This window comes from Oreochromis niloticus, linkage group LG19 (genome assembly GCF_001858045.2).
Source record: "Oreochromis niloticus isolate F11D_XX linkage group LG19, O_niloticus_UMD_NMBU, whole genome shotgun sequence".
In the NCBI taxonomy this organism is placed as follows: domain Eukaryota; kingdom Metazoa; phylum Chordata; class Actinopteri; order Cichliformes; family Cichlidae; genus Oreochromis; species Oreochromis niloticus.
The window spans coordinates 11176974-11204908 of NC_031983.2; the positions used below are offsets into that span (position 1 = coordinate 11176974).

Genomic DNA, 27935 nt, shown 5'->3' on the forward strand with positions numbered 1-27935 from the left:
AAAACCCCCCCCCAAAACAAAACAGATACTGGTTAGTGCTTATCTTTGTGTTTTCTTCTATCAGTGCTCTCACCAATGTCTAGTTTGGTGTCTAGTTCTCATAAACACAACAGTTTTCCATTAACACACCACTTCCTGTCTGAAAGCCCTGCGCTGATGTTTAAATTTCTATTATTAGCGATGATTGTGCTCGCTGAGAAGTCATTGGCATGGTAATGACATCTTTCATGATAAATTAGTATTCCCCCCCTCTCTCTCTGTGCCGTACCTACACGAGGCTGTTGCGCCAGACTGATTCCGCCTCTCGCATCTCTGCTGCTCCATTGTTCCTCCGACACACAGCAGTTTTGTGAAAACACAAAGCGTGTCACTCTCTGAGATAATGCTCTGCAGACTGGGGAGCGGATGGGACAGGAATGCTCAGCACTGCTCACCTTGGTTCAGGATTTGTTCTTCACGAGGCAAAAATGTCGGCCTCACCTTTACCTCTTTTTATACTCCCTGCACATTTGTGATGTTAATCGGTTAGCCTGTTGCTCACATAATCCTGCACTGGCTGAGAATTTAGATATCTGCCAAACGCAAAAGTGCCACGCTCATCAGTAACCAGTTACTGCGGCTCAATACAAAGATACAGAATCCGTCTATGAGGAGACAGAGAGGGGGAGGGAGACCGAAACTCACAAACACTCAGGAACGGAAAAATGAATAATAATTATCCACATGGCAGCCTGCCAGCATAATTACTGTACAGTCCGTTCTAAGGGGAAAGTGGGCAGAATTATTGTTGGAGGATGCTCAACATTTCACCTTGTCATCACTCCCCGTCACTTTCTTTTTATATCACTAGGAGTATGTATAGCTTTGCATTTTCTCCAAAGGGGAGGGACGAACTATTGCAATGAGGACATAAGATGAGGTGCAGAGAGACCTTGTAGATCCATATGTTATACCTCATGCATTCTAAATGTGCTGCTTGGCATGAAAAAAACTACTTAAATGTTGATCTGAAAATGATTAATTTTAATTATGTTGTTGATGTTTAGGCCCAGAGTTTTTCCATTATGCGATCTGGAGGATGTTGATCAAATGCTGTGTGCAATTACTTCTGTTTGAGCATGAGCAACTCCCTTTGCATTTTTTCTTTGATAATTAACTACTCATATGTGCACTCCACGCGTCTGGCTGTTCGCTGCTGTCACACTTTACCCCTCCGATGGAGATTAGTTGCCGTGAGCTTTTAGCAGCGGTTTGTTTTTCTCTCTAAATAAACTGCGGGGACCTGGGAGTGCTCGTTTTCCAGTCGAAATGAAAATGTTCCCCCCGTAGAACATAACTGCAGCGACTGCAGCTCTCTTGGTGTGACAGTTCAGACAGAGGAGAAGCAGGTGGCTGTCATCGCTGCGTTTAGACTGAAAAAATGTTTTTAAAAAAAGGATTTTGAAGTGAAGTACAAGTGAAGTGGCGGTTTGGACTGTTGGAGAGAACTATTGTATCAGGATCATGTGCTCTGTGGTGAGAGTTTGGAGTAGGTACTTGGACAAAAATAGATCTTACAACGAGCTTTAGTGGACCGTTAGGAATACTGATTACAAGTTCAGACCTGCACACTGTTGAGGACTTTACAAATGCATGGAATAAATTCAAATTTCCACTCTTTTTTAAATGTATAAGAGTTATATGCCTCATGCTGTAATCTACTGGTGAATGTGACCTTTTTAGCATTTTTCTCAACATCTTACTTACAAGAATTAAATATAAATCAGATAAGCATCGATTATACAGTGTATAAGTGTATTCAGTATATAAAACAAAGATTGGAGGCAGTAGGATATTCCTTCCTATGCATTTTCCTTTTTTTCCCATATGGAGAAAATGGTAGAGTATATACTTTTCATTATCCCTGCAGTCCGTGTAGCTGCCAGACTATTTTAACCCTCTTCCCCTCCCTCTAATCTCACCTTCCTCCCTTCTGTCCTTGCTTTCACCTGCAGTTTACAGCAACACCTGGCTTCTGCCTTTACAGCTTGCCTGTTGAATTTTTCATTACACACTCATTTTGGCAAGTCTGGTTGGGGGAAAAGAGGAACTACCTTGAGAGCATCTCTGAGCCAAAAAAATCAGCCATTTTAATTAGAAGTGCACAATCGCTTGTGCAGGTATACGTAAACACAATTCACTGCGTCTCTGGCGAGGACAGCATAGCAAGCAGCCCTGCTGCCGCCGCCGCCGCTGCCAGACAGCCTCTGCTGTAGCACTGGGCAGGGGAGTGAGAAATATAATGTTTTATCCTGCTAAATTGAAAAATACTTTTTCCACGAATGCGAAACCTTCAGAGGTCGATGTTGTTCTCGCTGTGCAGTGCATCAGCACTCAGATCAGTTGCCGCTGAGTTTAAGCAGTGATCATTCACTACCGGATGTCTTATGGAGACCTGTTAAAGTCTCTCACTGCAGTGCTGCTGGATTCAGTTTGACCCTCCCGGTACTCTGACCCGGCCAAAGCTGATGAAAGCTTGACGGATCTTGGGCAGTGAAGGCTGCCTTGTGTCCACAGAGGAGAGAGGAAGAAAAAGATGTTGGAAAGGGGGCGGCGAGGGAGAATGAAGTCTGTCCAAACAGTCTGAAAGGGGCTTGTTTTCTTTATGTGCGTGAGTGAACAGGAAAAGGTAATTAACTGGCCAAGTGGCGAAAGGCTGGAGTGATGGATGGGTGTGGTGTAAAGAGACACACAAGGGGCAGCAAACATAGAGACACACACACATCGACTGACAGTTTTCACCCATTTCTCCTTCTTATGTAAAGACGGGGTTAGTGAACCTTTTATGATATTACACGTCTATAAATGGGACGAACATATGGAGGAGTGACATATCATTATATGGCATCATTAATGGTTACAGGGTGGTTTGGAATACACAGTCATGAATGATTACATCTCACTCTATCTGTTTTTAACCTCTGGGTCAATGTGTGGTCCTTTTTATTACTGATTGACAGCAACATCTGGTTTTCTGGATGACAGAGAATCTGTAGGATGCGATGTAGTGTACAATGAGCTGTATCGTGCTCCGAGTAATCCCCAAACAAAGCAAAAAATCCACCCAGACCTCCACGATCTCAAAAAACTGCATTTTATAGGCTGTCTTGTGTGCTCGTTCCAGTGGCAGATTATTTGCCATCTTGGGTTGGTTCATCAAAGAGTCTATCTCTGTGATATTGTGGACAGGTGGTGCTGAAAGTGTCACTAAGGGGGAAAGCCTATTTGCATTTTCTGTTAGCAGTGCACTGACGGTTCAAGGCAGGAAAGGACTAAATCACACAGGGCAGGCAGACTGACATCAGTCTCCTCCTCACATAAGCTCTTCTTGAACAGATGCGCAATACAGGAAATTTTGGCTGCGCTGAAGATCAAAAATTGGATGCACTTTTCAAAACAAGGTAATCTTTTTAATTTTTATAGGGAGACATTTGTTCATTGTAATTTTATTTTTGGCATTGTTATAAGCAGTTTTTCATCATGATAGCTGGAGAATTATGTAAAGCTGTCTTTTTTTTCTCAGCAGAATGCAAGAATGAAACGACTTTTTGCAACATCACATTTAAAAGATCGTAATTTAGAACATAAATAATACCGGACTTTCAAGATATCTTAATTGGTATTCATTCCTTTGGCATTTTACATTAATAAAACCACAGGGCGTTCTTGTGATTTATAGAAGTTATTCAGCTTAAAATATGGGATAATCCCAGGAGAGTAGGAGGCAAAGAGAAAGGGGAGCGGTGAGACCCCGGCTTCGGAAAGGCAAGAGCAGAATCGATTTTGTAACCGCATCTCTCACAAAAAGCTTAAACTCAGATAATGAGATATGTGCCTAAATGTAGCCGCGCTTAGACAAAAGCCAGATTTCGCATGAGAAATGCTGGAGATCTACCAGAGATATTTCATCATCATTTCATGGAATCCTATTGTGCTCCAATAAAATCCCAGAAGAGCGGCTGAAAAATGAAGCATTCAGAGTTTTTCACACAGCCACAGAGGATGAATGACTTCATTACTGTATTGGTGTATGCTTTTGTGTGTGTGTGTGTGTGTCTGAGGTGGTATTATCAGGTAGGTAATGACAGTGTACTTTTGTTGCTGGAGATACTGTTGCCTTGTTTGGGGGAAAAGCCTTATTACAGGTTTGTTTAATCTTGTCGAGTCAGCAGACGGGGACAAGCATCTGTTTGATGTGATTTGTTGAACCGTCCCATTTTGTGTTCTACCAAAGGCATTCCCACAGAGTTAAATAGCATGCTAGTGTGACATCCTGAGTCATTGTCTTCTCTGCCTCCGAGCAGGCAGTGGTTAAATTTAATGGTCTGTATCCTAGATATGCTGTGGCACTAAAAGCTCTACCTGATATCTAATCAGAGTTGCAGGCCTTCCGGGTCTCCGCTCCTTCAGGGGATGTGAGTAGAGTCGTAGAAGTGGAGGTGGTGGGGATAGTTGAGAAGGAGCGGAGGGGAGGGCGAGAAAGGGATTACACCACTGTGGTTGCTTTTATCCTGGGAATGTAATCTGCCTTAATGCTCAGTGCTCACTCGGGGCAAGGCCAGCAGCTGTGCTCGTTTTTCTCCGACATGGCTGTCAGATTGAGCCGTGCTACCTGTGGGAAAGCGGGCTTGGTGGAAGCTCTCGTCCTCAACCTGGGATCTGAAGCGGGCTCCTGTGGTTTATTGGGGGGGCAATCTGTTTCAGGAGGCCATGTATGGTTTAGGTCAACACTATCTCAGGCTGGGTAAACAGAAGTGGCTCTGTCACATCCTTACAGAGAAGGAGAGGAAGGGAAAGTCAGGAGTTGAAAGGGCATTAGATTTGGCAGCTGCTGTGTGGTCTTGATTTTACAAGAAAGTCAGTAGGAAGTACTTAAGAATTGTGATGTGTAAATAGGACTGGTGCCGGTGAGAGGACAGATATAAAGCAGCACGACATTGTACTGACTCGTATTTAGGAATGCTTCCAGTGTTCACAGGATGATAAAATAAAAACTTGAAAGAACAAGGTAGAAATCTTAAACTGAATTTAAGAGTTAACCTGGCAGGTCTTTCAGTTTAATGGATGCTTGAGGTGAGCACACAAAGGACTTCGGAGTAGTGAAGGACTTCACAGATGTTACGAGTATGAAAGCAAATCACCGACAGCAGAATGCGATCGAGTGCTGGCTGCTCTAAAACTGCTCAGATATGAGCTGACAGGCAGCTGGCTGTCGCATGTCAGAACTTTCCACTTTATTTTTCCCGTCATCGATACATGTTGGTACGATTTGGCTTTGTTTTTATTCTGCCGGAGCTGCAGAGGGTCACGGGGTGCTTTTATGTCTGGGAAATATCTGTTGAGCTCAACTGGAATAGAAAATATGGTTTCCCAGAGTATTTTACTTTCAATGGAGCGTGCCTAAAAGTGTCTCGGCTAGCGAGGGGCCTCATGCATTTCAAATCACTGTGACCTTCCCTTGATTTAAGTCAGCCTGCAATATCTGGCCTCAGCGCTGCACATGAGAAGCACATCAGAGACAGAATGCGGAAACCGTTAGATGGCAGTTTTCCTTTGTCTGGTTAGAGTGAAGGCACTCTGACAAGGCAAGGTAAATGAGGTGTGATTTGAGGAAAAACCTATGTGTGACTTTGACCAGTTCTGCTTCTACCCTGAGGACACACAGGAGTGAAATCATGCACATCTTTCTCCCTGTCGCCTCATCCATAAGTGGTTACGGCTGAGCTTGTTTCCATCAGCCTCTGGGCATGGGATGTCTGTGATGACACTCTCCATCAACCCAGAGAGCTAGTCAGCCGGGTGGCTCATCGCTCCTGCTGCTGCTATCCTGCTTTTCATCACAGTTAGTGTGAGGGACAAAGACAAACTTATGTCTCTAAGGGCTGTGAAAGGTTGAATCCACAAGCAGGGCTTCTCTCTAGTGTGCTCACCACAGCTCCTTTCCATAATAAGGCTGCAGCATCTGTCCCCAGAGTTTAATAAAGATCCATGCTGTCAGGCAGTAAACCAACACAGCCACCCACAAGCCTCCGGGCAAGGGCCACAACCCTGGCCTACCTCCTCCCACTCCTCACTGTCTTTTTATCCTTGCTTGTGCTGCTTAATTTTTCAGTGGACAGGCCTTGGGTTGAAAAACCAAAACCGTCTCCCACAGTAACAACGGCCAAGAGGTAACAGCCCCAAAGTAGCTTCCATGCCTCTTCTCCAACCAGAATGATTTGAGCGTTTGAGTTGTGTTGATGCAGAGCGTTGCAGACTTCTCTGCAGCAGCGCTACTCCTCGCTACCACTTGCACCTGTCAGTAATAGATCAAATGGATAATAAAAGAAACAATATGGCGTTGGGGGTGGGTGTGCTCATGTATCATACATTTCATGTTTTCTCTGATATACTTATCCACAAGCTCTCACAGGGAGTTTGCCTAAATGTGAAGGTACAAACCTGTAGGTGAAATAATTCGATGTCTAACTATGGCCACTTTTAAGCTAACTTGAGATATTTTTACATCCAAACCTGCATTCTGATCTGTGTGTGAAATATGTACCACATAAATATGGATTTGGCCTTGTGTTTCCACATACCCACATCATTCTCTTCCATATACCCATCATCATCATCTGTGCCATCAACCTCATAAGCCTTCTGGCCCTGACCCTTTATTCACTCCAACGAGCATACGTAAAGCTTACAGACAGCTTTACAGGAGAAGCCTGCTCTCTAACCTCCAGAATCCTAACTGAATAGCAGATGGGCTCAGCTTTGTGTGTCATTTTATTAGCTCCCCTAAATCAACACCTAACAATGCACGCTGAGAGAGAGAGAGAGGAAGAGAGAGATGGGGGGGTGGTGTTGATTTCTTCGATGTACCAGCGCCCTGAGGTGGGTAAGGAGTGGTCGAAAGGTAAAAGGGTTAAGGGGTGGAGTTGGTTTGTTATGACTTTGGTTCAATTTCCTGTCTAAGAAGCATATACACGAACCCAGACTCGACTGTGGAAACGGCAGCCAGCGGTGTTTCTCTCGCTCTGTTTCATATTTCACTCCAATTTGTCGGAGACCGTTTGATCTTATTTCAGCAGAACTGTCCTGTCTTGTGCATAAATATCCTGTCTGAGCATAACAGCCGGGATTGTTCACGTGTCAGGATCAAAGAGCATTAGATATCATTTTTAAAGCTCTATCGTATTTCATATATCTTAAGCTTCTTACATTTAAATCCTTTCCTCATTGGGATGTACACCAGCATCAACAGCCATTTGATAGACAGCTGATCAACCATAGACAGTTGTCACCCCAGAGTTCTCATTTAGAGTCGGATTTATGGGATTTTCTGACTGCATTTCTTAGCCGTGCTTGCGTCCTGCACACGTTTGTCCATGTGTAAAGTAAGTAGCCAATATAGCAGATCATTAACCAGAATGGTTCGGTTAACATTAGCCCAGTCCAACTGTCGTCCCTTTGCATGATTGATTGAATTGAATTGAATTGATATACCTTTATTAGTCCCACAAGGGGAAATTTTGTGCTTTAGGTAAAGAATAAAGCAAAGAATAGATTGATCGTGACTTAAACTATATTGCTTTTTGTGTATTTATGAGATGAGAGGAAATATATGGCATAAAAGAGTCTGTTTTTATTTGTAAGGCTGCAGAAGGTTCCCTTGGAACGTTGTGTGATCATACTATTAATGCTGTTTGCAGGGAAAGGTAATCTAAAAGTCTGTGTATTGAGTGGCTTTCATAGGGAGGAGATTTAGAGTCCCTCTGCCTGCCTCTTTGGTCTCTGGGCCCATCTTGGGTTAGCTGTATTAAGTGGCACTGCATTAGAGCAGTGGATTGTTGTTTCCCCGCAGCTTCACTCCTCCTGATCACCTCGGAGGTTCTAAGGAGCAAAGGTCTCATAAACATTTATGTAGGGGCTGTGAGCTCCTGTCTTAGGCCACGACTCCTCTGGGCAGAATCCTATAGTGCCTCTTTATGCCTCTTAAGAGACTCTCTCTAGTTCTGTGTGTGTAGGTGTGTGTGTATATTTCTGTGAAGGTTAGTTTCACTAAAACAGACAGAAAGTTATATTCTTTCCCCTCTTATGCCTTTACTTATGATAGGTCTGTATGCTTCCAGCTTCCTGGAGAGTAGCTTGTCATATGTTTTCACAATGGGACACTTATTATATGTAAATTTTATAGCTTTAGGCGCAGAGTCCCCAAGGCTGTTTTATACTTTTGTTAGTTCTCACAAGCAGCGATGGAAACCGTAGGAAGCCTTCTTAGAGAGGAAGTGAGAGGACAAAGCTCTACTGGACACCATCTCTAAAAGCAGTAATAAGCTGAAGTCTGTATGGTGTTCTCTTTTAAAACTGCAGAAAGTAAATAGCAGCCACATTTCACTTGTTTTTTTAATGCGAGGAATGTCTCTGTGGGATGCTCGGCTAATCCCTCTGAGCATTATAGAGTGCTGCAGGGATAATGTATATTTTTTCAGGCCAACATGTTAACAAATGCTTTCTCTGGGATAAGTACAAACTTCAGAATTCAAATATTTGACTTTGAATTCATGTTGAGAAGCAAGAATGTGAAAATGCATAGAGCTGATGCATTATTTCATGCATCTAACAAGTTTTTAACAAGTAGAAAATGTTAACTAATTTCTCAGTTTAGCACTAATTTCTGCAAACTCTACTTCATGTCTGATTTATTTTGGGGGGATCAGCAGTTTTAAGTTGCATGCAGGCTGGGCATCTAAACTAGAATGACCTTGCAGAGGGTGCAATCATCCACCAAAGGTTGATGCCTTATCTTGCAGTTTTAAAGGTGATTTGGATAAGCAGCACAATTTAATGGGTTCTTCCTTTCCCCATGCTGTGCCTCTTCACCAAGTCTCAGGAAATTCAGCCTGGTAGTATTTGTGTAGCCCTAATCTCGCTGACAGAGAAACAAACAAATGGTACTGAAAACACACCTCTACCTTAGCTCTCTGCACTGAGGCCACTCAGGGAACAAACAATCATCCAAGAGAGGGAGTCGGCAAAAGCTTAGTGAGGGTCTCAGAGGGGAGTCAGGGACCGCAATGCTAGCAGACCACTGAGACAACAGGAAATAGATATATACAGAAAATTGTAATGTGGTTATGCTTTGGAAAAAACATGTTTCCTTCAAAGTGTTTCAGTTTTGAATGTTGTGCTTTGAGCTCATTTCTTGTTTTTCTCTGCAGGACCCCGGATATGCAACCTTCCTGTTCGAGCAGCTCCAGACTCCTGGGAATCATGAACCTGGATGCTGCCAAGTTTGCTCTACACCTCTCCACCAACTGAGGCAGGAGGCCTTGCAGACACTCCATGCTCCTGTCCTGGCCTTCAGCTCCAACATGGCTGCCTTGCCCAAAACATCTTTTATACCACAGCCTTCTAGATTCACTGTGTCGTCCTCCAGCATCCAAACAAAACAGCTCTCGAAAAGTCAGCCCTCTCCCCACTCTGTCCTGCCAGTAGGGGGGCGCCATGGGGTACCAAGCTGGTCCCAGAACGCAGCTAGCACTGGGCCAAAGACCAGTGTCCAGGTGACAGTGGCAGAAGGGCAGCTCACTGGATCTCTGAGCACCGTCACCATCCAGGCCCAGCAGTACCTCGAGGGCATGTGGAGCATATCCAGGGTCAACAACTTTCTCCCTCAACCCAAGTTGGTATGTGTTCACTTTGACCTTTTTTTTTCCTCATGCAACTAGCATTTAAAAGCAACTTTAGAAATAGTATAGACCGTTAGAAGAGATGAAGCCCTGGGGGAAATTTGTGTCGTAGAACTGGAGCGCTGACCTCTTATTCCTCAGAAGTCACAGAGCCTGAGCGATCTAATGTCAGAGGTCATCTGAACACTAAACTCCTGACGTCTTCCTCAAGGGCATTTTAAATTATCACAACACAGAGTCACCATAACTCCTCTCTCATTTTAGCTAATCAGTGCTTTAATCTGTTTTGTTTATGCATGGAAGACATGCAGCAAACCAAACATTTTCAGGAGCTTTACCTTAAAAGGTAAATGCTGAGGTTTCTATGTGCACGTTGTAAGTGATACGAGGGCATCTTCCTGTGATGACGACCTAAGTGACAAACCTCTGTGACATTCTACACCAGGCGGGTTCAGTGTACAAAGCAAACAGCATGTGCTAACATCATCTAGTCCTTGCACTTTAATATTTTCCATCTGCTTCATAAGCTGTAAATTGTGCCATTTCTGTTTTAGCTGTGCTGATAACTGCAGTCTATTGCAGGTCTTGGCAGTGTTATTCCTTCTTCCTGCTTGAAAAATTAAAGACAGATTTTCACTCCTCCCCTTAATGTCAACAAGTGCCTGTAGAGATGGTTTATGGGAGGCCATCAAAAGCTTTTAACTGCATGTACGCAATCTAGGGCAAATCAAACAGCCTGGCACTGAAGGGAGAGGCGGGCTTGTGTTCTCCATCTATGTGTCTAAAAGCAATTAGCGGCCCTTGGAGCCAGGATGAGTTGCTCGGTTTCTGTAGCTGTGGCTGAAGCCTTCCCTGGACAGAGAGAAATGTCCCTTCAGGACATTAAGTTACAAACACAGCAGAAATGGTGTTATTTTCTCAAGCTGGGTTCTTTCATTAAAACCAGATCCTTTAGAATGACAAAAACCCACACACGCTCTCGAGGATTGGAGGTTACACAGTGCCGAAAGGCACAAGCTTTAATTCATGATTCCTTCTTGGTTTCTTTGTGAGGAAAGCGTGCAAGAAGCAGAGATGGACTGTGTGTGTTAGACAGAAATTCTTCAGAAAGTGTCAAGCCTGAGGCACTCCCACACACAGACCATTATAGAGCACCTTGACACTCCCATTTGGGAAAAGGCTCTGGTTAACATCTGAAGCTATGTTTGTGGTTGTCTATTGAATTGAAAACTATGTGGCTCCATCTTTATAATTGGCTGGCAGTGGTTCCTGTGAATGTAGTTGCCTCGAACTGGGCAAATGAGAAACATGTGCATTTTCTGAAACAGTCTATTGCAAGTCTAAGAGTCGGATACAAAAACCAAAGTTGACATGCTCCAGCTTCACAGTTGCTCATGTAATCCTCACTGTTATTGGCAGTTTGAATAAAGATCTTAAAGTAGTTAAGATAATCTGTGAAATCACATTACGAGGAATGTGATCCTGCTGCTGCTAACTGCAAAAATTGATTGATCCAAATCTGCATTTCTTCCCTTTGCTCAATTAAATCCACCACCACATGTGCACTAATCTGCAAAAACCAAGTGTTCTTGACTCATGAGGGTTTCCGTTGTTGGCCCGGTGGTTGCCTGCTGCCATGGTGTGCTCCATTGCCACCAATTTGAAGCCCAGCAGATGATCTTGGCTTCGGCTGCTTCGGTGCAGCTGGGCTCTGATGGCAATGCGCCACAGAATGAGAGAATGACAAGAGAAGAAAATGATACAGAAATGAAGGGGAAGGAAATCCCCACTCTTCACAGATTAGGAAAGAATTTGAATGCTGTGCTGTTACACTATATTTTCTGAAAGACGCTAGAGAACTTTTAATTATACCGGCACTAAATGAGAAGGTGTGGTATGCTAGTCCTACATGGTAAGAACTCAGCTTTCACCTCAGTTGGTTTCTGGTGGTTACAGAAGCCAGCCAGGCACGAAAGCCAGATTAACGCAAGGCCTATTTCGCCTCAGCAGTAATCGTCTGTTGACTGCTGGGATCAAAGGTCACAGAGGAGTCCTAGTAGTCTAGGGTGGAGAAAGAGCTGTCCTACTCTGCTCACTTCACATTTCATAGGAAGCATTCTCCCAAACCCTTTTCACTCTTGTGATTCTTCACTTTTTTCCATTATGGTTACTTGCTTTGTCTCATTCCCCCCTTCCCTTTTCTTCCTTTTCTTTCCAAGGCAAAAGGATCAGGGAGGGCTAGGGGTTAAAGGGTGTAAGGCCAGCTCATTACTGACTTTGGGTGCAAACGGCTGAACACACATGGCTCCAGTGACACAGCCTAATTACTTGACCAGGGGATAGATTGTACTTTTCAGCCAGAATCAGGGCCAGTGCAGGTCCAAGGCTACAGAGAGCAGCTTGGCTGTGGAGCTTAAGTCCTCAGTTTTAATACCGAGGGGAATACTATTTGAAAGGCACTGTGCTGAGTGTGTGTGTACGAATGTACATGTCCATTTCAAGGACACGCTGAAACCCCACCTGTGACCAGCTGTCCTTGTGTGCTCCTGAAACTGTCTGCCACTTGATTTTTAAACCGGCACTGCACCTACTCAGTCAGCGACAGATTTGATAAGCTGTACACATCTGCTTCCTGTATGGCTGTGCGTGAAGTGCTCTAGTCATACATGACAAAGTGCAGCAGGTCTACTTCGCTGGTATGCACCAAGCTAACACCAGCAGTGCGCGGCCTACTGCTGTGGTTTGCTTTCAGTGTGCTGCCTGGTTTTCAAAACTTTTGAACGCCGCAGCTTGATATCTGACTTAGACTCTATGATGAAGCCCCAAGAGAGCAAAAGTAGACCTTTAAAGCAAGGCTATGGCTCTAAAATCTGATAACAAGCTCAAAAGGAAGAAAAGGGAAAGTGGGAATTCATGAAGACCAAACACCACAAGGCTACTGTTTGACAAATGGTCAGTGGAGCGTTTCCGGGAAAAGATAATGCAGCCCTGCTTTAATATAGCAGCACATTGTACTGCATGTAAAGCTAACAGTAGCAGGAGTCCAAGCAAGAGCCAAGCCTGTCATATATGAATGTAACTATGTCCTCACATCCTGATGTATGGCATTCTCATGTCAGGCTTGGCATATAAATAGTGCAGCTGTCAGTGTGTGTAGACAAATGGCAAATGGTGGAAGGCCACACACTTTATAAAAAAGATTGTAAGGGGTGTTACTTTTGTTGCCAAACATGAGTCTAGGGCAAACCCCGATGTGGTAAATATGCAGAGGGCCTGAACTGTGTTTATAATACACTTCCTGTCAAATGGCACTGAGGCTGCTGCCCTGTGTTGGGCTGAATTCAAGGTCGGTGCTGATTACAAAGTGTCGTGTGTCAGTTTCATAAATGTTTTTATGAAAAGCTTCAGCCTTTCTTTAATTTCTGATGCTAAAACCTCATAGAATGGGTTCTCGTCAGCTAGGATAAACGTGAGGCTTCAGTGAGGATTAACCTTTTGTTTGCATGGTGACTCCAGCTCCAGTGTCGTCTCAGAGTCAGCTTTTGACTTGCATAATTAGCTCTCTGCACTCCATGGCTTGGTGTAACCAAAATAAGTGGATCACTGAAGGCTCCAGAGCTCCTGCTCACCATTCCATGCTTGGAGCTTTCCTGCAGTATTCCCCTCAACTTTAAAAATGAACTTAAAACCTGAATTCTGAGAGCAAAAAGGTAATACTGCATGTATTTCATTTTTGTTACATGATGCATCTCAAACTTTGTGTGAAACCTTTTTCTTACACAATAAACCAATGCCAGTGCCATTAGATATAGTTAATGTTATTTTCACAGCTTAATGTTGCAACAATTTTCACAAAAATCTCGTCAAAACTTCTTCAATCTATTGTTAATTTATTACGCTGTAGACGCACTTAAACTTGTGCAACTGGTTCTACTGCAGAATGTCTTGCTGCAGAAAATATTTTAAAAAATATGAAGACACACAGGTGCTATATCAAGTTTCTATCTTTAATAGATTTGGCATGAGTCGTCAAAGCCGAAGGGTTGAAAGAGATGCGGCTTGTCTCAGTTTTGTCCTTTTCGTTTCCAGGGTAAGGTGAGTCATTTAAGCACAGCTCACATGCCTCATAAACATTTAAGCTATGGAAAAAATGCCACCTGTACACCACCTGTTGTTACTCCCTGTGAAACTCTCTCAGATAGCTTTACTGAGTCTGCAGGATGAAACGTTCCTCATTCCTGAGGAGTGAAGTGCTAAACTTGCAGGTATAGATATAATCAGGAGCAAAGTGAGGTAAATCGCTAGTGATTTAATTACTAATTAAATGTGGGTTACCACTTAATTACAGTAGACTGCAGCCAGAGGAACCTTGTAAAGTGTTGCCAGAATCAATGAATGGTCCCGCATCCTTGCTGTTCTGTGGGGAGCTATCTTTGGATATTGCTGACTCCCACTAACTGGTACTGGCTGCAGCAGCTGCCCATCCATCTGTGGCAGAGGGGGAGTAAATAAAGTGGAAGGAAGGTGAGCTGGAGTGGTAAAACCATTAAGTGGCGGTTGTGGTCTTATCTCTGTATCTGTGTGTACACAGGCCCATGGGTTGATGGGAAATGCAGACAGGGATGTCACAGCCCTGGAGGCCCCCGTCACCACCATGACCAGCACCAGCGGCAGCACCTTGACGCCCTGCAGACTGAGGAGCTCCAGTCAAGCGGGACTCCCAGCGCCCGTTACCAGTACATCAACCTCCCCGTCTCCTTCCTCATCTGCAGCAGCCTCCTTCTTCATTAGGTAAGCACCTCCCCCATGCTGTCAAGTCACTGCATGGTTAATTGAAATGTGTTTGCATACACACCTGCATGCATTCAGTCTTCAGAGAGCTGAAGAGGAGATATGCACAGACTCGCGTGGTCTCATGGTTTTAACCTCCATGTGGGGCACTTATTCACTGGAGATGTTGTTCTTGCCATGCTTGAATTATAGCATGCCTTGGGATACACATCATGGAACTAAATGAACCTTTTAGTTGCAGGCACCAGTGCCCATGAATAGAAAACAGAATTGCATAATTTGATATGAGGAAGGAGTGTCTCACGAAAGGGGTTTAGGTTAAAGCTAGGTATTGTCCTGAGGTATTTTATGTTTAGTTATTTTTTTCTTTGTTTTGCCTCGCCAATTTAAAACGGATCTTGCAATTTTCCAGCCATAGACTTACTGGATGCTCCCACAGGTGTAGCGCAGGATGTATTTTTTGTAAAAGCGTTTTGGTCCCTGTGTATCCAAGGCTGAAGAAGCCTGTTTTTAAAGCAGTGCTTGGCTTTGGTATTGTCGTTGCCCTGGAGAAGACTTCACCCTCTCTGTGCGGGAGCATGGTTGGGGAAATATATATTGTCAATGACAGATTCCCTGGCAGGCCAGTGCATACATTCCCTGCCTCATCTCTCCAAAGAGTGCTGTGTTGTAATGAGCGTTTCTGAAAGGGAAGCTGGCTAAGAATGATGCATAGGACCATTGACGCTCTGCACCACAGGAGACAGAGAAAACCGGTGAAGGGGCTTGTGGAGTGTGACAGGAAGCCCATGGGGGATCAGTATGTGGCTTAGCTTTTCTTCAAGCACCCCAAATGGAGTTTGTGTTGCCAGCTTTTACAGGGTCCAAGTATATCAGTGGGACCATGAGGTCTTTCCTTTGACTAAGGGGATGTTCCAAATCCTCCACCTAATATGCAACTTCCTGTGTATCTTGCTTCCTGTCGCAGGAGCACGAGGTTTAAACAACAGTGAGGCATGACCTTCTGCTAGACAGGTTTAATTCCTGACATTGATTTATTAGCTGTCATGTTTTCTTTGGACTTGAGCTAAAAGAAAAAGAGAAGCATAAAGAGCTGCGTCTAGCCATTCAGTGTGGACAGGAAAAAAGAGGAAGGTGGACTTGTTCTTTTCCCTGCAACAGGGCCTGGTGGAGCACACGGGGTGTAGAGAGTGCGCTCCACCACCACCTTTTATTTTATCCAAAAGATAATTTGCTGCCAAGAATGTTTTGTTTGACTTGGCCCGCAGAAATACGATAATGATAGACCAGCCTCAAACAGCATTGGGTTCTGCAGAAAAAATAGGGTGGAGGAGATGCACTGTTCTCCATTTGAAGCACACCCACTTCCTGACCCTCTGCAGCTGTTATCCCTGCAACAGGGATGATCAACATCATCGTGAAATCGTTGCTGCTCATTTTTTTAAACATCATTGCTGATTGAAATGTAAAAGAGTCAAAACGAATTGACTCATTCAACAATATTTCCCATTTGCTCTGGTAGTGCTGTAGCTGCAAAAAAAAAAAGCAGATGAAATTATCGTCCCTCATGTTTTAGACATGATTGAAAACTCAGATCTGATTAGTATTCTTTTTTTGTTCTCCGTAGATACAATTAGTGAGATGCACGTGCAAATCCTAAGAGCCCAGGGTGTAGGAGCAGAATAACCAAACAGCAGTTTTTTTTTACCCCAGTGGCGTGGAGACAGCTCCTTGGACACTTGTCTGACATTCACTAACACTATTCCATTCACAGATGAAATTTTAATTAGAATGCAATTAGCCGGAGTCTAGGTGTTCTCGCTAGGCTGTTGGTGAGAGGAAAAGGAAAGCGATTAACAATGTTTAATTTTGCAGCGGAAAAATAAGTCAACCATTCAACTAGTTAAAGAAGCATTTAGTCTAAATATGTCTGGTAAAAACACTGGTTTGATAACGACACAGCATTTGCATCTCCTTAGATGAATTATTTGTGCCTGTGAATTGACTAATTGTGCCTTCAATGTTTTATTATTTTAATTTATTCTAATAGTGTCAAGTTTACAACAAGTAAACTTTGATATTTTTATGGTTAGATTGTTCTAAGAGCAACAGCTTTGCCTCAGATTTCTAGTATATTTGGGGATTTTAAATGTTAAATTCAGTCTCTTCTCGCCACATCCCTAAGACTTATTTAAGTATTTAATGAAATTTATGGACAGATCATTTATTTGATAGATTATGGAAAAGAAGCTACTCATTAATTTAAGAGACCAAATGACTCATTTGTTCACATGAATTTATTTGATTAACAGCATTACAGAGATGCCTTCCAGGCTGTGTAGACAAATGCAACTAAAAAAAAAAAATCCAAGTGTAGCTTTTATTCTCTGAATTTTCCCATTCCAAGTCCATCAGCCTTTTATATTATCTTGATGCTTCTTTTTCTTCCACTTCCAGAAAATAGGAAAAGTCTTTGATCATCTAATGAATGCTTCTTTCAGGCTTATGTGAAATTCCAGCTCAAAAACAGTTCTTTTGTCCCACTTCCTGTTTCTGGTAATCTTAGGAAATAGCTTGAAACCAAAAGATGACCCCGGGGCCAGTAACGACCAGTTAGCAATTAGACTGACTTTACAGTTGCAGAGACAGGAAGAGTCAGGGGTCAAACTCTGACTGGATGGTGTGTGTGTGTGTGTGTGTGCATATCATTATGTGTGTTTGGCTACGTCAGTGTGTTACTTGGGGTAATGAATTTAGAGTCATGTGTTCAGCTGACTAGCACGTTAACCACTGATTGCCTTGTGACAGAGCATATGATTAGTGTATTGACACAGCGCTGTGTAATGAAACCAGGCGACGCTCACAGCAGGGGCTAGACGGTGCGGCTAACTGCTGCCTCGCACAACCTTCTCCCCATCTTTCTCTTCCATTAACACCTGCTGATTGTGGCAGTGTGTCTATTACACACCAGGCCCATGAGATGAGAGGAGCTGGTTGCTCAGTTTGCAGCCAACTTTGATCAGCGGGCACATTTTGTGTATAGCAGTATGAGATAGTGTTGTCTTACATTGTTGGGCCGCTTTTAAGTTTGTCCATCTACCGTCTCTTATCATACCCCAGAGATGGACAATGAAGTCACTCTTAAGATGCAAGGAGATAATGAATAGAGCAGTATAGAGGACCTCAGAGACACAACAGTCGGTGGATGCAGACTTTAGAAGTGGCACGCAGGATGACGGGTCGGGATTTGCAGGGGTTGGGCGGACAGCTGTTTGCTGGAATGCGAAGGAGGAAGTGGTTTCATGGTCATCCACCGGTGCCTATAGCTGCTGCCCAGGTGAGTGTTTGTGCACTAATGACTGTGATTGTGCAGAAGGAATCCTCCTGTAATTGTGGCAGCAGGGCCATTTAGCCTCGGCTCTCCTGCACACACACACAAGACCGTGCCTTTGTGTCAGGAACGCTCACTCTGCCCTTCATCCCCCTGGCTGCTCTGAGTAACCATAGAAACAAGTCATTAGCTTGTGGGAATAAAATGTAACTGATTTTTCTTTCAAAAGTGAAGATTGGAAATCAGGAAGTTGAAACAGCCCTCTCTACTCCACTGGACTATAATTTAGTCAGATGGAGGGAAGAGCATCTCTTCAGTAATGAGTCCTGCATGCTGCAAAGTGGAAGCGCAGCAGGATGGCAAGTAGCTGTTCTTGCTCTGAATAACAGATGACTTGCTGAAGGCCAGTGTCCAGTTATGTTTATTCTGGAGTTTGCGCGAGAAACTGTGCCGGCCTATTCGGTTTGCTTGTAAAGGAGACAGTAATGCAGTCGTATGGCATCTATAGAGAGGCTCAGAGCAGACAAAGCAGCTCACTGCTGGCTTTGGTTGGCTGTGCTGTGATCGACAGCAGGGATCTCAGTGAATGACAAATAGGCAGGATAGATTATGTGAAGCAGAGGGGTGCACCGAGCACAGCTGATCTGGCCCACATGGCAGGGAGGATAAAGAGTGGGGCAGTAGCAGCTCAGGATGAATGTCCTTATAAATGTTGTCATTCAGACGATGTGCTCGGGCTGATGCTCCTTTCTGACAGCACCAAGAGCAGGAGGCCTGTACCTGTGGAGAAGAATATTGGATTCACTACCATGAGAGTGAAGTAAGCTATTTTGTGCACAGACATCATTGAGCGCACTTGGATATGTGATATTTGTATGTGTTTGTGTGAGAGAGGTGCCCTGTTTTCTTTCTCTTCCCCTCCCCTCTCACCCCTTTCTCTCTCTTTCTCTTTCTCTCGCTCTCCCTCTCAATTTATCTTTCTTTGTGTGGCACGTGCTCTTTTCCGCTCTGTGGAATGTGCAGTTTTGTGCAGTTGGAGTTGGACTGTCTGATCCCTGGAGGTGAGAGGCTAATGGTTTTGTTGTCAAGCCAGAGCGAGATGGATTCCACCACGAGAGCAAGAGTGTGAGTGGAATGTATAGCATGTGTAACATACTGTAGAAACCTTGGCTCCATTTTGAGAAAGTAGCCACAGTGGAGCTGAAATGTTAATACTACCTCTGTCTCCAGAGCCTGACAAATGAGAATTGATTCATATCAATCTGTTGAATCTGAGCAACACATGCCCAGGGCAGCGAATGGCTCATCAGAAGTATTGAGTGGGTGGTAGCTGGGATGGTTGAGCTGCTCTCTGGTATTTGTCTTTGTTTACTGTTGGATAAAACACCAGCTGGTATTTTCCTGCCATAATCTGGCTGATGGGACTAATGGCTGCCTCTGTGCAGCGGCGGACCCAGTGGCAGCTGAGGCCACAAAAGGGCTGGGGCTCAGTAGATAAACCCAGGTGTGAACCTGTGAACCAAGGCCTGTCGGGCACCGTCAAGGCTGAGGTGTTGATGGAGATCCTGCCTGGCCTCGGAGCCTCGGGCATCTGTGTCGGGTAGATACATCTCACTACCCACATCCACCTTTTCATCCACCCGCAAAAAGCAAAATGCCGCTTCACTCTGACTCATAATCCTCCATCGTTCTCAGGTAACAGAAAATTTGTCTTTTGATATAAAGACTGACATAGAGAAAACTGTGTTCAGCCTGGGTGGATATAACAAATAAATAGAAGTACTGATTTGCATTTGCAGAACTGCTCTTGCATTTGCAGATTCCCCCTCACTCTCTGGGCATCTGCATCTTCCCTGGGATATGATAACATGGCGTGATAGTGCTGTGCCCCCTGCAGCAGCAGACCGATGTGCTGTGGTGTGATGGGCAACATAGAGTCACTTGTGCCTGTCATTATGAATGGCAAACAGCTCCACTGAAAGAAAAGCAGAGGGTTTGTCCCAGCCTTCGTGATAGCCTGATGCCTTTTCCCCCCCGGTACGCCAAATAAATCCCTGAGTCAGGAAGTCTGTCTGGCCCACTCACATAGCCTGCAGGGGGGCAGTTAAAGTGGGAGGGGGGTGACAAACAAAGAGCTGAAGTGCTGACTCAAGTCTGTGTGCTCACCCTGGGTCCACGTGTCCTAAGCCCTGGGGGAGAGGGGAAAGCGCTGCCATCCTCGCCTGACAGATTGATAACATACATGAATAAATGTGGAGCATAGACCTCTGTCCTGCAGGCTTCTCACTTAACACAGGGCTGCTTTTGTCACTCAGGATGGTGACAGAGACAATAAATAAGGTTTAATTGTTTGCGATTGCTTCACGTGGGCAGGGCGAGGTCACGCTCCCAGCATCAATCCATTTCCGGCTCTGTTTGCCTGCCCACGTCCAGCATTCCCCATTTAACGGCATAATGTTTCTGATAACTGCCCACTGGGCTCCGTGATCAGCGCATTAGCGTTTAGTTATCGCGTTAGACTAAATTCTCTCAGCCCCAGCCTGTTGAATGGATATTATGCATCATGCCTGTAGGGGCTGAGGGATGCCATCTAAACCTCTTTAGTGCACCTCAGTGAAAAGTGTCATGCAAATGGAGTCTATTATCTCTGTCATTACAGCCACTTCCTCTTTAACATTGTGGGTGTGAGACACTGTGTGAAAGTATAGAGGAATAAGAAAGAGTAAACTGCAATAGCTGGTGGCAGGGAATATGTGTTGAGGAATTTTATGACCTATTGTGTGCAGTTGTAGAGTGACGCCCGTGGCCTCGTGAGCTCCCACGAGTGCCTTTTTTTGCCTCAGAATCCAAGGAAACAAGGATGGCTCCTAGTGGGGCTTCTCAGGCATCACTGCTCCTCAATGCTCAGCCACGCCACAGACTTCTATTCAACATGAATAACTAATATCTGCCTAAACACTGGTTGTAGGCTGATTTCCCCATGTGCTAGAGCTTTATTTTGTTGTGAAACACATAAATATACATATGCACAGCACCACCTTGCACCCGCTGTCCTTCGATAAGTCAATTGTGAGGCGCTAGCTTTCCATGGATGTAGCTCGGATTACCACTGAGGATAAGGGCATTGTTAGGACAGGTTTCCCTCATTACCCACAGCCATAGTAGCTGAATCATTTCATTCAGATAACACTGTCTTTTTTATTTTAATCTCCATCTATATGTAGCTTGGCTCCAGGAGGTTGAAAGGGTTCACACGGGTTGATGGTAGCTGTGGGGAATTTAAAACAAGTAATCACAGGGCTTGTAAGGAAAATTAAACATAAAAAATATTGCTGACAGTTTATTATCAGAACATTTTCAGTATTAACTTCTGGCTTCACTACAGTCTGCAGCAGTTAATACAAAATAAGCTACATTAAAACAGGATGGTCCTTCTAGTACATCGTCCATGTCTTATTTGCACCACAGTCTACTTCTTAGTGGAGAATTATGAAGATTAAGAGTAATTGTATAGGATATTGTGCCCCACCTTTTCATGTCCACTTATGTATGAGACAAGCGAGCGGCTTGGACGTGCAAAACCACCGTATCAAATTAAAAGCTGCGAGGACGGTTGATCTCCCCTGTGTTTCTGTCACTGTTTTCCACATGCACGTCGTCTTGAATGGAGAGGATTATAGCCTATAATCGGTTCACGACCCAGCGCATGAGAACCAGCTGTGGTGTGCTAAAATCCCCTTTTCCCCATACGCTCTATGAGAACCAGCGAGTGTAGCTGTGTGTGTTTCGGTGACTCAGTTTATCAGTATGTGATACAGGATAAACTGCTTAATTTGAATAATGTGGCTACAGTCGCTGGCATCTTGGTGACTTTTCTCAGCCATGCGGTTTCTTTGCTTTCCCAGCTTTGATTTTCAGATTGGTCTCCACTTTTCATTTGATTTACGTGGTCTTTCGTGACAGTACAGCCAATTTCACCTGATTTGGACGTTTTCTGGTTTTAGTTGGGTTACCGGTTGACCAGAATATAGATGAAAGATTAGGAAACACATGTAAGACCTCCCCTCCCCCTGCTTTCTGTCTCACCAGGCCGCCCACTGATTAATCACTCCCAAATGTTCTCATCAGCCTGTGGGCCTGTTTGTTGTGATAGCCTCTGTGTGGGAAAGTGCAAATAAATAATAGCTAGGTGTCTTACTCAGGCAGCAAATGATTAATGAAGTGGAGAAGTGATCCAGAAGTATTCGGACTTTTCCCCCCGTTGCCTGTCTCTCCTAAAGTTATCACGCTCTCACGTTAGTTTCCCCTCTGACAGCGTTACGCTACAGGGGCGTTATATTTGATTGAGGAATTGTCTCCTAATTGTCTGATAGCAGACCTCATTTGTTGCTTGTCTATCAAATATCCTGCTTCTATAAAAGCACCGAAGCGATTTCCGAGACAGGAAACGTCACTCAGTCAGTGATAACTTCATGTGTGTTCCAAAAGTTGTGTTTGTGTGCCCTGAGTGCAACAGCCTACCTGATGTTTTGAAGGCAAGACGTGGGTGGGATGACGGGTGAATCGCAGTTCAACATATGAAAATATGGAGTTATTCCAGATTCTGTGCAGCCTGGGAGAGGAGCATAGCAAAATACCTGGAGCGGTGTCTGAGGAGCAGAGAGAAAATGCTCTGGAAGAGATGAAAGCAGCTGTTAATCTTTGTCAGCAGTGCCAGAGGTGGGGAGACTGCAGTCGGCGGAGCAGGGAAGAACATGTCTTCATTATCATCTGTCACCCATCAGCTGAAAAGCGAATGTTTTTCCAAAGACTTTTACTTTTGCTGCATGAACCAATTTTGACACATTAGCGGAGCATTTTACTGACGCTGCATTTTTGGAAAACTCTTGTAAACAATTTAGAGTCAATTGTTAGAGATTTCTGTTGGATGACCTTTGAATTTCAATGCAGTTATTTCCAGTTATTTTCACAAAGGAGTTTAATTGGCCCATTGATCAAACAGGTCAATTTAACAAACAGGTCCTGCAGAGCTAAAACCCCGTGCTTTCTTCACCTCGTCATGGCCCAGTGTTCAAGCTAGTTAAGGCCATATTTGCAAGACTTGATCCTCAATGTTAGAAGGAACAATAAAGTGAAAGTAAATGCAACAATACCCTACCATTTTCCTTCCTTTGCTCATCTTAAGCCTTCCTTAAGACCCTAGCTTGGCAGCAGAGTTTTGCGGCCTTTCACTCCGGGGTTGAGGTGAATTAGTGGGTGTGTGACTGTGCAGGGTGTCTGGAGACACAATGCTTAATATTCAGCGTGTTAAACACAAAAACCCTGTGTGTTTGTCTGCCAAAAATATTCCCACCTCTCTTTAACCTTATTGGCAATGGCACAGAGCGCCTTCTCTGTACTGCAGTGGGATAGTGAGGGTCTACTGGCATGAGCCAGTTCTTCTTGATCTGACATCCAAAAGCACAGGAGACAAATCAGCCTTACGTAGTTTCTTTGATTTTTCTCAACAAAATCAGAGTAAAACCAACAAAGAAGTTCTTTTTACATCTGCGCTGGTAGAAGCCACTTCTTAAATTTGTGTTGTTTACCCTCATGTACTGAATCACCAAACCAGGTTTTCTTGAATATTGATGAGTTTTTTTCACTTTCTGGGCCAACTGTTCCATTTATTCTTGGCCGACTGGGAATTCCCATCTTTGGGAATAAAGTAATTCCAAGATGGCTGTGGCATACCCCCACCAATCATTTTTTTCCCTGTTTCTTTCTCAGGCAGAAAATGATTTACCTCCTCATGGACAGCGCTTCACTGGCACAGAGCCAGGCCCACTGATCGAAGAGAGGACTTGGCTCTACAGCCTGCTGCTCCCTCCCTCGCTCTCCGTCTTTCTTTCTTCCTTCCTTACGCTTCCTCTGCAGCTTTCTCTTACTTACTATCCCCCCAATTCATTTTTTAATGCCTTCCTCACCTCTACAGTGCTTTTCCCTCCATTTACCACTCACAATTCTTCTCTTCCCCCATGTTCCAAATGATCCCCTGTTATTCAAGCAATTCTCCAGAGGATACCCTAATCCCTTGTTTTCCAGCTCAGTCCACAGACCGGTTGAAAAGAGTTCTAAGGAGATTGCAACAAAACAGGTTTACAACCTCCAGGAAGAATTTGGGATTTTATTTATGGAAAGCTGCACTCTTTTTTCTTCTTCTGACAGGAAACCTCCCTGAATCCACATTATGATACAAATGCGACAAGTCAATTGCAAAAAGGCGACATCAGTTTTTGTGCGGAATCCTTTCTTTTCTGTGATGACGCATTGTATCCACAGATGTTACATGAATGCATTTGGCCTTACTTAATTGGCTGCGGATTGGTGCAGTGAAGATGCGCAGCCTTGGGCCGTCAGCAGTCAGCACACAAATAATGATCCATTTGATATTCTGTGTCCAAGGCCAGACGCTAAGCAGGAACAAAAGGCTTGTTGAACACCTTGTTGGAACAAAGAGCTTTCCTGAAAAGCCTCGGTCCGATGTGTTTGGAGCGTGCTGTGCAGGGTATCGCTCAGCTAACTGGACATTGCATTCATTGCCGTCTGGTTTTGCCGGGATTCGTTTATCTATTTCTGAGGATTTATAGAAAGTCTATAAATCTTAGCCTGGAGGTGTTTGGCCACTTCCAGCAAACTGCTGCTGTGTAAGCCAATACAGCACAGAGGAGCTCTACCTTCAGTATACTATTAAAACAGCCAAGCAGGAGAAAGCAGCCTCGCAGTCAGTTGAAAGCTTCAGAGCTTTGGATTGATAAGATTTAACTGACAGCCCGATAAGCCTGATAGGTCTCTCTTCCATTTTAATGTATCTGGGGCTGCCAAAGGAGAGAGGAAACACATTTTTCAAAACTACTGGAAAGATCTTGGTTTGGAATGATGCTCATCTGAATCTGAATCTGAACGATAAGATAACCATGCTGAACAGAGGAGAATGTCTGTTTCCGTAGCTCCAGGTGGGAGCTTTATTTTTTTTTTTTTTAGCAGCGTCTGTAAAATAAAATTGCATATTTCTGTGCTTCAGTTACATTTTTTTAAAACCATATTCGGCATTAATTTCAGTGTCCATGCTGCTGTAGCCTCAGGCAGTTGTTTTGAGTGATTTAGGATAAGAGGGAGGAAGTGAGAAAAACTAAATGAATGTTTATAGCAGAGGTCTTTTAATTGCAGGGAGACTTTCGAAAGAAAATGGGCTCATTATCAGACTAAACGTCTGTGCCACACAGGAGGCTTTGTCATCTCTTCAACAGCCAGCTCTAAAGCATTCTCCCCATATGTTCAGTGCTGCGTCTCAGGTAACCCAACTATGTCTCTGTGGGGCAGCTGTGACTCAGGGAGTGGAGCGGGTTATCCACTAATCAGAGGCTGGTGCTGCATTTATTGGCTTTTCCGCGTCCTTTGGTGTGTCTTTGCACAAGATACTGATTCCCCAAAATGGTCCCTTAGTTACATATTTATGTAAAGTACAAGTGCTATATGTATGAATGATGCTTGCAATGCTTTAAGTATTCAGCAAGGCTAGAAAAGGGGTGTATAAATAAAGTTCATTGACCATTTCTCTGGTTAGTTTAAGAACCTACCTTATGTGACCACCGGAGCTTTTAGTGTTAGGTTAATGCATATGTTTATACTCTATCATCTGAACGATGGTGACACTTACAGCTTCACAGGGCAGTCAAAGGGTCTTTTCTAATCCTCTGAAATACAGCTACAACGGATGAACTCTCAGGAAGCTTTTATGGCATGGAAGCATTTGTCTCATTTAATGATCGGCATCCTGACCTTGTTAGCAAATCTTGTCTGGGTGGGCCTTCTCGCTGCCAGCGCTGGTTGGCAGAGTATGACATCACCTCCTCTCGTCTGCACACCGTATGAATGTGTGTGTATGCATGTGTGTGTGTTCACAGGCTGATGTCATGGTCACTTAATCACTGCCGAAGCTTAACGAAGGCTGGGTCAGGCTGTGGGTGACCTGGGACCGCGACCAATGAGGCCAGTGCAGAGATGCAGATTTGCTTTAATCCTACCTAAATGTCTGCCTGCACACAAAACTTCGGTCTGGTGCTCTTGTTTTAACACAACTAAGTCTGTATTTCTCCTACAGACAGTAGATTTATGTTATACCCCCACACCTTTGGGGCAGAGAGCTGTTTGATCATGTCAAGGGCAGCCCATCAATAAGACAGCCTGTACTGATTTTAGCTCTGGGGAGGTTTCCTAATGATTATCTTTTGACTCAAAAACACAGTACCTGCTCTGATATAGATCAACAGACATCCAGCGCAGTCAATCATGACCATCTGCTGATTTGGCATTTATGGCGAGGGCAAAATACTCAGTATATACAACAGCAACATGGCTATGCCGGCTTCAACTAAAGAGAAAGTCTCACGAATGCCGTCACTGGTTTGGGGTAAATTCTCAGTGTCTCTAGCAACCAGTGAGCGAGTGAACTCATTGTGCCGTAGTCATTATCCCTGCATGGTGTTGAAGCTGGCTGTAGCCCCAGTACTCCCATCTCCCATTCGTGAAGAGCTATGCCAGCCTGCTAATCAGCAGCAGTGGGAGACTCGCTGTGGGTGGGGTGGCGCGGGTAAAGCACTCTCATATCAGCCTGAGTGATCTGATCCGCGCATGAATGGTCAGAGCGGCCTTATCTTGTCTGCAGAGGGGAAAAAAGGAGATTCACAGAAAGGAAGTGTCAAGGATAGTAAATGCAGCCAACATGGTAATTAACCACAGAAAAGAGGTACCTAAAGAGCTGTATAGCTGGCGTGGAGAACAGAGACAAATTTGTACAAACAAGCTAATGGGCGCACCAACTAATGTCTCTCTGGGTCAGAGGAATTTCTCTTGTTAATTTGACAAAGCAAAGAAAAAGGGCTGGGAACGTTATTGACAGGCTACAGTGAAGCTTTGAATCTAGTCAGAAAATACAGCCTAACCATTCTTTCTCTGTCGTACCACCATTGACCACCTCCGCTCCTCCCTCGCTCTCACTCCCTCCTTAGGTAAAGGATGAAATCTACATGTCCTTTCTCGAACAAAGGCACCGGGAGACCTTTTCATTTAAAGGGTTCTTGATTTTACATCTGTCTTGCTTCAGCTCATTTATATATATTACTCTGATTATCTGTCCCTAAGGTCTGTTCATAAGAAGACAGTGATGGAGCTGAAAGACTATCAGGACAGTTCCAACTGTGGCTGTCCCCTATTTTTATGTCAGTTTGATGTATAACAGTGAAAAGCACACTGGTGGTAGCAGCAGTAGGGATGAGAATAATTACCGGTTGCACTGTCAGAGTGACCAATGCCGACATTAGTATTGTCTTTTACTCATCATCTGTTGCCAATCATTGCTCAAAGGGATTCGATGGTGGTGAAGCTGTTAGGAGACAGTCCTGGCACTTTAAAATAAGCCCACCTCAGAAAAGCAAACACTGCAGAAAAGCAAAGGTAACCATGCTATGGAAGGGCAAAAAGGGAAGAAAGAAAAGGTTATGTGATATATCAAACAGCTTTATTACTGTACGAAAAATGTAGGTGGTGTTGGTTTTATTGTTTGCCTTCAAATTTAATCCAGCAGAGTTCATATAAGGGGCACTGTGTCAGAAGGAGAGGAGCCGATAGAGCTTTGTGCTGCATGTACTTTCATCTGGCAAGTCTCACACCCACTCTGTTTGCCGATATGCTGTAGTAGGCACTCTGCAGCCAAAGTAGCAGCCTTTCAAACAAGACTGGCTGGTTGGGGGGGCTGAGAGGGCTTACTGGTAAATTGGCAGCCCGGGGAATACAGGGTACTCTCACCCCAGCGCTCACCCACTCACATGCTTTCATTCCCCTTTTTACCCTTGACCATTGACTGACTGTATTCTCTCTCAGTGGCCAGCATAAATCTGCCTTTCTAAGATGTCATCTGTTCATTGTCTGTCCTATTTTTTTTGTTTTGTTTTTTTAAAATCTCCCTCAGCTTTCCAGTTGAGTCAGAGCATCACTCATTGAAGAAATCCATTTTTCTCCTCTTAAGTACATCCTTCCTTATCCTGTCTCGCTCCTTA

The 27935-nt window shown here is 44.2% G+C and overlaps 1 protein-coding gene across 2 annotated transcripts in view; it reads left to right on the forward strand.

Moving 5' to 3' along the window:
* Positions 1–27935, forward strand: part of kif26ab (kinesin family member 26Ab) — a 64003-nt gene that overhangs the window by 16459 nt on the left and 19609 nt on the right. For both annotated transcript variants that reach the window (XM_019349088.2, XM_005476979.4), the window contains exons 3-4: positions 9246–9713; positions 14308–14507. In XM_019349088.2, the coding sequence (XP_019204633.1) occupies positions 9246–9713; positions 14308–14507 (668 nt within the window). The remainder of the gene's footprint in view (positions 1–9245; positions 9714–14307; positions 14508–27935) is intronic.